This window comes from Phaethon lepturus, unplaced genomic scaffold (assembly GCF_000687285.1).
Source record: "Phaethon lepturus isolate BGI_N335 unplaced genomic scaffold, ASM68728v1 scaffold7871, whole genome shotgun sequence".
NCBI lineage: Eukaryota > Metazoa > Chordata > Aves > Phaethontiformes > Phaethontidae > Phaethon > Phaethon lepturus.
In genome coordinates this window covers 34,710-48,187 of record NW_010519764.1, presented here as the reverse complement: position 1 = coordinate 48,187, position 13,478 = coordinate 34,710, and the positions used below count along the sequence as shown (strand labels likewise).

The 13,478-nt window shown below is 37.5% G+C and overlaps 1 protein-coding gene across 1 annotated transcript in view; it reads left to right on the top strand.

Annotated features, from left to right (window-relative positions):
• The first annotated feature begins 1,305 nt into the window (after positions 1-1,305).
• The window catches only part of TSNAX (translin-associated factor X), a 22,910-nt gene continuing 10,737 nt past the window's right edge, over positions 1,306-13,478 (top strand). The window contains exons 1-3 of the mRNA XM_010297148.1: positions 1,306-1,409; positions 4,430-4,544; positions 6,222-6,352. Of these exons, the coding sequence (XP_010295450.1) occupies positions 1,394-1,409; positions 4,430-4,544; positions 6,222-6,352 (262 nt within the window). The 5' untranslated portion in view covers positions 1,306-1,393. The remainder of the gene's footprint in view (positions 1,410-4,429; positions 4,545-6,221; positions 6,353-13,478) is intronic.

Sequence of the window (13,478 nt, the reverse complement as noted above, 5' to 3'; positions counted from 1 at the left end):
AGGAGGGTCTGTTTTTTCCTTTAGGTCATTATGATGTTCCCAACTCTCAGAATACTGTAGAGAGTTTAATTCTATGGACTATTTCAGGGGTTGTGTTTGTAATGTTTTCAACTGCTACAGGAAAAACAAAACCCTGAACTCATGTCCTAACAGAAAAGAAGGAAAAAATGATTTTCAGTTTCCTCTTTTAGAAAGTAACTACGCCCACTTCTGGTTTTGGTTTGGGATAATAAACAATTAAACGGAAACATTTTAAAAACCAGTGTTCGTCTGTAACTTTTAAGTCGCTTCCTTTTGTTCTTCTCTTAAGGAAATTGAGAGAACTCAATATTCAAAAAGGTATGCTTGTATGTAAGAGTTTGCCAATTTTTGGCTGCTGTTAGGAACACTGAGTGTACAGCTGTCACAAGGAGGAGGTAGCGAGAGGGAAGAATGGTTAAAACATGAATGACACAATGAGTCAGTCCTAGGTGAAGGAAGGCCAAAGGGAAGAAACAGTACTAAGTATAAATCAGTAGTAAAACAGTGCAAAAGAGGTGAGTTCTAGCTGGGGGTTTGGAAAGGGCGGGTAAGAAAGAGGCATATAAGGCCAGTTGAAGGGAACTGGCTATTTGGAATTAATAATAAAAATAATGTTTTGGAACTAAACAGGAACTTTCATCCGAGCTATACTGGGGTGAAAAGAGAAGAAACTGGTTCATGGGCATAGTGTAAGGACCTAAGATGCTGCGCTACATGAACTAAACCTGAATACCTGGATAATCGTAGTCTACCTAAATTATGCCTTGCTGCTTTTTCTGATTACTGAAGGCTCGTGGCATAAATAATTACAGTAATGAAAAACTCGTAGTTTTAGTGACTCCTGTCAAGCTGAATATTTAAAATAATTAAAAAAAAAGAAGAGAAATAAAAAAGGTCTAATTCTGCTGTAGGCCCTTGCTCACACAAGGATTTTCATGCAGCCATTCCTTTACAGAAAGGAAACATAAAAGGGTGTGAAGACCTTACCAAGGTAAAGAAAAAAAAAGACTTGGGATCCTGCCAATCCTACCACACTCATCCATTGAAATTGGTAGGACTTTTTTCTAATTTGTACCAGGAATGTGGAAAAAGTAGCATGCTAATGGTAATGCAACTGGTGCCATCAGTTGGTAATAAGGTTCATCCGGTTACCTTATTCTATCCTGTAAAATAAGGCTACAGTCAGGAATGCTCTGAAGATAGCATTCTGATGCTGATTATGCTCTGGAAAAATTACTTTATAGTTAAATATATTTTTTGTGTGTATCTTCTGTTACTAGGATCAGGTGGGTTCAGAAAACGAAAGCATGACAATTTTCCACATGGTCAAAGAAGAGAGGAAAAAGAGAATGTTAATCCATCTTCAGCTGTGATGACATCTTTTAAATGTAAGTAAGCATTTGGAAAGCCAGATTATAAAAATATGTGATACAGAAATTTCTAGGAAATTACTAGTATTTAATGATGGAATAAACCAGCTTTCTCTGGGGGAGAAACTTGAAACTAGTTAGACTCACACTTCATACATTTAGAGCTTGGTGTTTTGCTTTTTGTGCAATAAAGTCCTGAGAGTGGAATTTCACATAGCTCCAGCTGACTCATGACTTGCTCCCTTTTACATCCTATTTGCTGCTCCTCCTCCCCACCCAGCTTGTGCTGAACTTGATGCTAAGCAAACTGTGCTAGTGTTCAACCAGACAAAAGGTGACTGGGCCCTTTGGGGGCAGAAAACTGTAAGATCTGCAGAGGTGTAATGCAAAATCTGAGCCATGGGGACAAGAGAAGGAGATGGCTACCTTTGGGGAGACTGAGAAGGCTCTTAGCTGTTGACTTTAGCTCTGGTACATAGATGACTAAACTACTTTAATGTAAGTCTGGATGCATTGATTTGCAAGTTGGTAGCTGTTTATACATGCACTTTTTAAAAATAAGAGTTTAGCTAACCAACATAGACCTGTATGTAGGCACTTAGTTTAAGTGCCTTTTAAAAATTAGCTTGTATTTTGGTTTTCGTTAAATACCCAAGTGTAAAGTTCCCTCCAACCAAATTGGTTTTTAATAGGATTTTGCACATAGCCAGATTTGAGCTTTCTTATTAGGCAAGCCCTAATAAGGCAAAGTTGAGTTTCAGAAATGAGAAGCCTTGACAGAAGAAAGAAGCAAATGAGATACGGGGAACAGATTAATTTTTGGTGTAAAATTTTGCCCATGCCACCTATTTTTTCTAAAACTAAGGAGGGTGAAGAAGTAAGAGCTGGATGGTTGTTATAGATGGTCACTTCAACATCATATAATTTCCTTGCTTTCTTTAAAACAGATATTTCTTTTTTTCTGTGTAAGTCAGCTTGGCAGATGATTAACTTTGACCCCTGAACTTTTGTATTGAATAAAGTACATACACTCGTGCTTGAATTGGGTAGTGTAACCATTCTTTCAAGTTTAATTTTTCACCCTTAATCATACCATTTTATTATAAGGTTGCCATTAATTCAAAATCAAAACAACATCTGTTTCGCTCCTTTTCCATGAGACCCCGTGAGCAGTGTTTGTCTAATTTCAGAAAGGAGGTAAGGGACACAGTTTATTCAGCTTCTCAAAGATCCACTCTTTGTATTGCACCAGTGCTTATAAGTCCCAGACGGAGATGCTGGTGGTCCTTGTGTCCATGTCAGGCAAAAGCATTAAGAAAAGGTGTGCTCCAGATGGCTTATAATTGAGCAAGCTGTGTAAGGTGAACCGGAGTGGCACACTATTTCTATGTATGTGTGAAATTAAATGGTTATACACAAATGCTCTTCTTCATCTCTTTGGAAGAATGTTGTACTTGAATTGACATAGTTATTTGTTGGCACCAAAGATTTCTAAAAAATTAATGAGAAATTTTCTTCTGTAATAGTAATTAATAAAAACCTGAGGGGTTACACTTTTTCTGCTTAATACAGTTTAACTATGACAGCTCAGTGATAAGAGAGTGGATGGTATCTTGGTTTGTAAGGTTAAGATTTATTAAGTGTCATTTTTAATGGTCTAATTCTGTACTGCCAAAATCAATAGAGTCTGAGTCTTTGCTTTCAGTGGTAGATTAAAGTGGAAAAACTGCAGGAAAGGGCTGTGTGGTCTCGATGTGTTAGCGTGGAGAACCCCATGAGTTCTAGTCCTTCGCAATTTTAGGCAACAGTAGGTTTTCTTGCATCCTTTTAGGCTAAAGATTACTATATTTGTCTGTGTTTTACTTCAGGGCACAAAACACTTCCTAGTATTCCCTAACAGGTTTAAAATTTAATGCAGGAGTCTAAAAGCCACAACTGTCCAGAAGAGACTGGGGGCATTGCTAATATTGTAGATCTTTAGAATAGTGGATTTCTTGGTAGATGGTATTTGTAAATGGTCATTTGAAATGTCATATATGGCATCCTATGAAGGAAAGTAGTGGTCACCCTCCCTCAAGTTCCTGTCGCTGTGACATGAGGGAGAATTTCTTCTTGATGCTAATTCAGTGGTGGACTTGACTCTCAGAATTTGGAAGAGACACACCAATCAGACATGTGAAAGATTTAAAATATGAGTAAGAGCATTGCTGACTTATTTTAGAGTTTCAGAAGAAGATTGGGGAAAACAGAACAAAATAGGAGTAACCAAGTTTTATCAAGGTGAAGAGAAATACAGTTATTTTTGTAGCTTCATCTACACTTTGCTTGCCAGCAAACTGCTATGCTTTTCTAAAGGATATTCACTTGTCAAACCCTTTAAAAATGTAACCTCTTAGCTTATTTTCACCACCTTCTCACACAGACACTTTAACACCTCAGACAGTTATGCAGGAAATGTGTTAGATTTCTTCTAAGTATCTATTAATGGTTTATTTAGTGGAATATTGGTCTATAAAATGTTAACGGTATCTGTGAAACATTCATAATGCTTGACTGTGATAACGAGATACACATCCTCTCGTCGTTGTGTTCATTGTAGTTAGAGAGAATTTACATGAGTAAGTCAGAAATCTTATTTTAAGTAATTGGTCTTGCTTTGCTTTGGTACTTCTAGTTCTTAGGGATATTACAATACTTGACTTTTTGCCAAGTCTAGCTGGGATGTGCAATGCAACCTTTCTTTTTACTAAGTGGTACATTTTTAACATTATATGTGCCTTGGTCAAATGCCCTTTTTTGTTTGTTTTGGAGACTGGTGAATCTTATTTACTAATGATTGTAGGCTTTTGTGTTTTTTCATTTATCTTGCTGAATTTGGATGAAATTTTAATTCAGTTTCCTGAACGACAGCATTGCAGAATAGATTTTTACTAGTTAAAACAAGTATTTTACCTTAAAATTGTTTGGGCTGCCTGCTCTTCCCCTACCCTGTATACATGTGATAACCATGCTTGTTACTGTAATGATTGACTCTGCAGCATTTCAGCTGGAGCTTGACACCAGGCATGATAAATATGAACGGCTTGTGAAGCTCAGTCGTGATATAACTATCGAAAGCAAAAGAACAATATTTCTGCTTCACAGGTTTACCAGGTGAGTCACGTTGAGCATGGAAGTGTTCGTAGAAACCTATAAGCTGCCTTGCAGTATTTTCTGTATTTGTGATTACTAGCTGCAATATTCTGTTGAGAGGAATTTAATTAACTTCCCATAAACATCCTTTAGGGTGGATGTGAGCTAATGAGTGCATATTCCAGTTAGAGAATTAAAAGATGCTGGTTCAGGTTTCTCAGTTGATTTTATTGACATATTAAACAGGATCAGAGTAGTAGAGTATAAAAGCAGATGAGAGCTTTCCAGATTTCAGCAAGCTGGGAGAGAAGAGCATGCACCCTTCCTTCAGGTTAGTTGCCTCTGCAGTTATGTCACCATTTTGGTTTTTGCAGCCCCACCCTAGGTCATCAATGCATAGAGGAGGTGACTTGGCTTCTGTTTACTTCAATACGTACTGCAACCTAAGAGGCTTTTGTGTGAAGTTTTGAGCGTCTACATGTTTTGTGTTCTTATGAGCCTTCAAGCAATCTTTACAAGCCACAGACAAACTAGGAGAATAACAGGAAAATTTGAAGCTTTGCATAGCCTGTTATATAAAATGTTTACTGTATGTGCCAAACATTGGTCTTAGGTGTAATACTTAGGTGTAACAGCTCTCCCTGTTCCTTCTCCCAAATTTGTTTTTATTACCAATCAATGCGTTTCTGCTGTAGTAATAACTGTTTATAGTTACCATAATAGTAACAGTTATAAATAGGGATTAAAAGTTGTCCTCTTTTTAACTTGGTTTTCTTCTGCAAAGGTGCATTGTGATAATTCTAGTAACTGCTACAGCCTTGACTGTAAATAGCTACTCCCACTGCAGGGGCTAGATATGCTGGGAATTGGTAGAGGAAAGAACAACAACAAAAAAACCCTCCTCTTTACTCCAAATTTTAGGTTCCTGTTTTGTAAGATATTCCTCATTTTGTGAGAGTGTAAGCTTTTAATGCTTTTTTTTTATTTCCTTATCCTTTGCTTTTCGGTGCTATTGTGGCTTTATTTTCAGAAATCTGTTTGCTTTTAAATGTATTCTTGAGACTAGTCTATCAGTAGTTCCTTAAATAGACTCTAAACTAATATATGATATAGATTATTTGGGGGTGGAGGAGGGGGAAGTTTAAAGGAAATTAGATAAACTAAACTTTAAATGCCAAGCATATATTGTGGTTGTGAATCAGATATTTCAGCTGTTCCTGAATAGCACAGTCCAAATTACTTCCTAAAAAAAAAAACACATGTAGAAGTAGATCATGTATTGTATTTTGCAATACTGCAATGTATTGTAAAATATTGTTTGTGTTTGTTTTTTTTTTAAAGAGGTTGAAGGGCTTCTGTAAATACTGCTAGTTTTCCAGTATACTTTTTTGAAGCCTTTTCATGTGTTTCTCATTGTTCTTACTTAAGCAATAGTTTCAATTCTAGTCTGGAATAGACATCACGCTACCAGGACTGTGTTTGTCTGGTTGATTATTTTCATGGTAAGAAACTACAGAATTTCAGAATCTGCGGTAGGTAACAATGAAAGTCAAACTGTTTCTCATTCTGATATTGGCTTTGCTTTTTCCTGAAGCCATTGAAAATGTATTAGTTAGTGAAAGAAAAATGTGTAATATTTTTTAACTGTTTGCTCATCTTCTGAAAGCTGCTCTTTCAGTTTCTGTTTTATGATGGCAGTGCTCCCAATGGGGAAGAAATACTAAATGAATCTGAAGTCAAGCTAGATGCTGTCCGACGGAAGATTAAGCAGGTTGCACAAGAACTGATTGGAGAAGACATGTATCAGTTCCACAGAGCTATATCTCCAGGTAAATTATTTTAAAATGGGGAAAGTACGGTATTTTGCACTAAGCTCAGTTTCTTTTTATGTAGTAGTGGTTCCTCTTCATGCTACAGGTCTGAATTTGTCACATTTCTATGGTTATAAGTCAGGACTCAGATTAATCTTTGTTGTTAGCAAAGTTAGCTCTGGTATTAGAGAGGCTATTGCCCTACAGTCTATTTATCATTGCAGTTAAATGAAGATTTAAATGGGAGACTACAACTGGAAAAATGTGGACCCTGACCTAACCTGAAGTTGGCAGTAGTTCTAATGAATGTACTGCCTGGTCCTCTCTGACTGAGAAGAGTATGTGCAACACGCTCATTTACTCCACCTGAAGGGTTATAATTTCTGGGAGGAAAGTGGGAGCGATTATCTTGTGAAATGATCCCATTTTGAGTTGATAAAGTTCATGAATTAAAATCCTTGGATTAGCATTTTCGTCCTTCTGAAGACTTAGAATGTGCTTCTGCCTTACAAGCATTAAATCAGAGTTTTTATCTGTTTCAATTACATCTTTTTCTGCTCCTCTCTGTAAATAGCAGTCTCTACTAACATCCTTGAGATACTAAGTCCCAGTGCTTTCATGACTCTTGCTGTCAGATCATGTTTCTCTGCTGAATCATTGCTGACAATCTGAATCTTACCTAAAATTGTTATGCCTTGTTTGTGGCAACACACGAGTAAAATATGTAACTGCTTCTTTGACATCTTGGTCATGGTATGAAAGTGTCTTGTGTTTATCAGTCTTGTTCTAAACATATTGGAATCCTGTATATCTTTCCTTGTTCAGGCAAGACTTCTTCAGCCGAGGAGAGCTGAAGATTTGCCCTGAATGATTTAACTGTTTAAAAATGTCCATAGGATTCATTTGACAAACTTAGTAGCTAATAGGTCTATGTAATTTACAAGACAAACAGTGCACAGGTTAACTTGTACTTAAGTCTTACACGAACTTAAGTTTGTTAAGAGTGAGTCAACTCGTAGGTGAAAGCTCAGTTTGGCACTTCTGAACCAGGAGGAGCTTGCCATGCTAGTCTTCAATGGCTCTACTTCAATTCCACAGTCGCCTTACCAGTGGTGCATTGGGTTGTTCCAGTTAAATGTAAGTAGTTGTTCTTAGAAGAGCCACTTATACCCTCTGTGTGTCTTGCTGCTATTTATAGATTAGTACTGTAATGAGGCAATGAAAAGAAAGAGAGAATTTAAAACTCCGGCGATACAGATGATCTCGAACTGTGAACCATACTAGTCCAAGTATAAGTATTTTGAAATGCTGAAAATGTGTTTGGATTTTCATTTTATGTGCTGCTTATAAAAGCTGAAAATCCTTGCATTCGGTCTTATGAACAAAAACTTTTGAAAGCTTCTTTGAGACTTGTAAACCTTGCCTGAATAACCCATGAACTTTTTAGTCCTGTGTAACTCACCTGATGCTATCTACAGAGCAGCAGGATTGTTGCTACCTCACCAATCTTTGTGAAACCTCATTATGCAAGCTATCAGCCTTGCTGTTTGAACAAAGTTGTTACAGAGTAACCAGTTACTGTGCATCAGCTGCTTCAGGTGAATTCTCTTTATTTTTTTAGTATGTGGCTTTGTGTGGGTAAATTCAGAGGCATACCTACCTCTATTTTTACTGAGGGGCAGCTTGCCTGGAATTAGCTTGCATTCATCTCAGATGTAATAGAGTACACCTACATAGCAGACATATGGAAGCTTACCATGTGGAACTTCTGTGTGTACCCATGTCTTACAAAGCAAGTGAGCAAACCTCATGCTACATTTCTACTTCCATATTCTCTTCGCTTCTCTGAGTGGAAAAAAAACCTACTTGTTTTGGTTTTTAAAAAAGACATATTTTCCAACCTGAAAAGTTAGATTTTTATATGAAAGATATATAAACTTAAGATAGCCATAGCAACCTGAAAATAAAGAAATTAATGAAAAAATTTCTGTTCAGGGTTTGCTTTGCATATTTGGTAAGTATTCATACACAGTCACCTACACTGATTCTCCTGCATAATCAATTTCTGGCTTGCATAAAGACATCTGTTAATATTAAAATAGACCTGAATAAACTCTTTAGAAAACAACTGAAAATACGCTATCAGAAACAATTCAGCATTTTTAAAACTTTCCCCCAGTATTTTAAATGTCAGCCTCTTAAAACGACTAAGATGTATTTGTCCATTGCAGATCAGGCCAAATTACTATAGACCTCTAGCAGAGGAAGTGAGAGGCCTGCTGCATATGTATGATGACTCAATGCCTCCACAGCTACAAAGCTTTTAGAACAGAATAGGCTATTTCAGTTGGAAGGGACCTGCAACCATCATCTAGTCCAACTGCCTGACCAGTTCAGGGCTGACCAAGTTGAAGAATGTTAAGGGCATTGTCCAAATGCCTCTTAAACACTGACAGGATTGGGACATCGACCACCTCTCTAGCAAGCCTGTTCCAGTGTTTGACCAGCCTCTCAGTAAAGAAATGCTTCCTAATGTCCAGTCTGAACCTCCCCTGGTGCAGCGTTGAACAATTCCCACGTGTCCTGTTACTGGATACCAGGGAGAAGATAGCAGCACCTCCCTTTCCATGTCACCTCTTCAGGAAGCTGTAGAGAGCAATGAGGTTGTCCCTCAGCCTCTTTTTCTCCAATCTAGGGAAGCCCCAAGTCCTTAGCCAGCTCACCATGGAACATTCCCTCCAGCCCTTTCACCAGCTTTGTTGCCCTCCTCTGGATGCATTTAGCGACCTTCACATTCCTTCTTAAACTGTGGGGCCCAGAACTGCAGTGTATCCAACAGCACATCCCTAACATTTGCATGGGACTTAGAGTGAGATTGTCATAGAATTAAAGAATTTTTTTACTACAGTCTCTTAAGATGACTTAAGAGAATGAATCTTATTGACCTCTCTAGGTTAAAAAAAAGACAGGTCGGCAAAGAGGTATTAGTACACTAAATAATAAGGGGGAGGAGAAGTAGACTCTGCTGTCCATCTTTCCAGCAATCAGGTGTGCAGCCTCTCAAAAAAATACCTGAACTTTGTGATTTTGTGGACAGAACTAAAAAATGGAAATACACAGCCCCCCATTGCATTTCTGGAGTTAGAACTGGGAATGGCTGTTCTTTTACCTTTTTCCTCTCTTCAAGTGACATAAGTAAGTGGCAAATTTCTGGAATCTCATTAGTTGTATAATACAGCCTGGCCCTGAGATCTCCCCATTGTTTCTGTAATTAGGTAGTTCTTGCCTCATTAAGAAGACTGTATATAAAATCCAACCGAAATAAGTTGCCTTCATTCCATTTCTGTAGGTCATCCACAGCATCTACTTAAATTCTAGCTCTTCTACATGATGCTCCTCTGTGAGGGGAGTTTGTGCCAGCTGGTGTCCATTGTACATGTTTTGTAAGGGCATGTGTTAGAATATATGTGTTTGTCACTGGGAAGACAGGGAATGCTTTTAAGCATTGTTTAAATGAGCTTGCGTGTATGAGAAGTATGAGATGCAAACTTTTAGCCAGAGCTTTACTCTTACCTTGTTCATTAAATCCTCTGCTCTCCAGGTAGTCATTGGGATGGCAAAAAAAGGAATACGCAGATTTAAAGACTTGTAGGTCTTGATTGTGCTGAAGCTAGGATCAAGGAGGTGTCAGAGATGTGAAGAAGCTTGATGTCAGGATTATGAAGCTGAGATAGAAAACCAAGAGACAGAAGAATGACGGGACAGTTAGATAAAGAGCAACTATGAGAGGAAGTGCTTTATTCCCTCTGCCCCTCACTGTTTATGAAGAACTGTAACTGGGAGGGAGGCAGTGATAAGAGTTAAGAATGTTGCTTTTGGTTTTGTTTTGAAGTCTGGTGTTCTTTAATTGTTGCTTTGCTTTTTTTACAGTGGAAAAAGCTTGCATGCCTTTTTGAAAATACATTTAGCTAGGAAAAGTGCTAGATCTTTTGTCTTTATGTATTTCCTAGAGCTATAAGTCTTGACCTTCCTTTCACCTAGTTTTCAATTCTGATTTTGTATTTTAAAGAAATTCTGGAGAACTAGTTAAAAAGCTTTTAATGAACAATAACATTGCCATTAAACTGCTTTTTTCTTCAAAAAAGAATAAAGAAACGCCTATGTCCCATATCTCCAAAGCAGCATGTCCAATTAACCTCAAACTTCCTAAAAATATTCTCCTTTGTCTTGAAACCAAACATGAAACATCCTCCTGTTCCCCACCCTACCTCTCACAGAAAGAGTAACAGGGATCAAAACTGGGCTTATAGTGGAAACCATCGTAGCAGCCTTAACTGGGGAATCATGACTGTCTGCATAATAAAACTGCCTAATACATATTTTATTCAGTATAATAACTGTTAGCCTATAAATAGAACAGCGTTATGAGTATAATGCTTGGGAATATTGTTTGCCACTTGTAATTGTTAAATGCTTTTTTTGGGGTTACTCCAAGCAGTTGTTCTTTTGACTTGAAGATAAAACAATTCTGGCAGAGCACTAAAGGAGTTTCATGCATTCCCTCATTAAGAATAGTGCTAATGGCACGCAGGACATTTCCCCAAAGGACACTTGCATGAGCTCAAACACTGAGTATAGCACTAATTGAACAACAACAAAAACTGATGACTGTTTTCTACACGTTTCTTAGCAGTACAGATTGTCCCAGGGGATGATTAAACAAGCAAACAAAGAGATACTGAAATAATGAAGTCTTTTTTTTTTTTTTTTTAATGTAGAGCTGTTCATTTGTTATGTTAGAATGTTCTGCTTTGTTGATATTTTTAAAGCTTTGCTATTTGTAATATAGAATTCCCGGTCCTTTGCCCCACTTTGCAGTGTATACCGTATATATCCTGTGAGGAAATGTCTACTGTTTCTTTAAAATTGTTGTGAGACGTTGTGCAAGAAAAAGACTGAAAAAGATTGTGTGAATTTATGAAGAAGAGGAAGAAATATTTCAGGTTTTCATATACATATATGTCTGTGTGTTTGGGCATTTATATATATTTAACTCTAAAATGCTACTGAAAATAGCAATAATATACAGGAAAGACCCGTACAAGCCTCACAGACAAGAAAGAGGGTGTGCTGCAAAGGATTTATGGAATTACTCTAAGCATGTTCTAAATCTACTCTGCATAAATGCAAAACTTGCGTAACACAGGGGGAAACTTAACAGTTGTGTGAGAGGTTGGCATTGTGTGGGATTGAATGGAGTACCTTTTTAACATGATTTTGTTAAATGAAACTCTAGCTATTTCATTTTTTTGTCTCAACAATAAGGGCGTGTGAGAGAATTGTAAGGCTTTTCAGGTCTTAAGCTATTTTCTATAGGGCAGCTTGACTGAAAAACCTCTTGGAGTGATAATTTTAACTACGTGTTGATGTTTTTACAATGAGGTCATAAGATTCTGCTAGGAGCAAGTATAGGTGTGGTATTATCTTCGCAGCTGATAGCTGTACATAAGACAAAATATGGAATGAGGAACCCGTAATTCTTCTGGGGCTTCTTCAGTAGTGTGGGTAGAGTGATGATAGTAGATGCAACTAGAGCATTGTTGGCTGACCTTTCTGTTTGCTGTGTGCCTGTGCTAGCAGCAGTGGTGAGTGGAGTGGTGTGCACAGAGAAGCTCATTAGCTCTTTATCATGTCTGCACTTTCTCTCAATAGGATTAGATGACAAGGCTGTAAAATGTCAGCACCTTGTCAAAACTATTGCTCTGTGACTGCTTCTGCTGATGACGATGCGGCAAATTCTGAGTAAAAGTTCAGCATTGACGCAGTCTAACACATAATTTATCTTGTGCAGGCACTATTTGTGTTCTGAGAGAATGATATAATGGAACTTATTTCTGTCTCCTGCCTTATGCCATTTAGAGTCACTTTAGGCGTGTAGTCATACTGCAACAAACTGCATTGCTGGATTGGACAAAGTCAGTTAAGTCTGCATGGATGAAAAGGAAATACTTTCATTGCGCTAGAATACTGTATTTAAACTGCAGTATGTAGGACCACAAGACATGATGGCTGTAAGAAATGCTATGGAGATGAGTGAGGTCCATCAAGCAGGCCAGATTTAGATTACTGATTGTTTAGGTAGTACTGTGGTTTTGGTATTGTACGAAGGATTCTGATTAGAACACAAACTAAAGGAACTATCCAGGTAATGATTTCTGTTACCTGTTTTTTTTTCTTAACGTTTTCACTCATAATATGGAGAGAACATCTCATACTCGGAACTGTGCTAGCTAACTTTGTATTTATAAACGCTTATGTATTTCTGAAGTAATACCAAAGTAAAGAACTATTCTGCACATCAGGAATGGTAGAAGGACTTTTTTTTTCTTCTGAAGAAAGTTTAAAAACTTTAATAAAAATAGGTGGCATATTTAATAGTAGGTTGGCAGTACAAAGGAAGAGCTTTTTACTGCATGAGGGAGGTATCATGAATTGTAAACATCTCACCCAGGAAAAAACTTGAATACACCTAAAACTTGAAAAGAAAGCTATCCATGAAGGAAGCAATCTGATTTCTGCAAGATGGTGGGAAACCATAATAACACAGGAACAGGATGTAACTGAAGAATTAAAGTTCATCTCTGCTGTTGTGGGTGAGAGGTAAAATGCCAGAAATGGAAACAAAGTTTCCTGATTATACTGGAAAATTAACGGAATTTGCAGTGAATAAGCTAATATTTATCAGATCTAATTTTGTTAATTTCTTTGTTACTCTGTTTCGTTTTTTCTGTCTTTCTCTGATGTTCTCAGATCACCAAATGTGCCAACAACTTTGTCAAACTGATTTTCTTCACGCTGCAAGTTGCTTATTGAAACTTGATACCTTCAGCTTGTTGCATTTTACTACTCTTTGATTATTTCTGGTTCATGCCTTTTTTTTTCTAGGTTCTTCCAGGGAAGGTGAAAAATCAGCAACTGCAAAGTCTCTCACTTTTTACTTTCTGCTGCAGGGTTTGTATGTCCATGCACAAAAATTTAAAACAAACCTGGGAAAATGAGTGTGAATTCAGACATGACCAAGCAGGGCATGCACGATGTGAGCATTGGTTATCAGCTAATCCCAATGAGCCATTGAGTTCAGTGT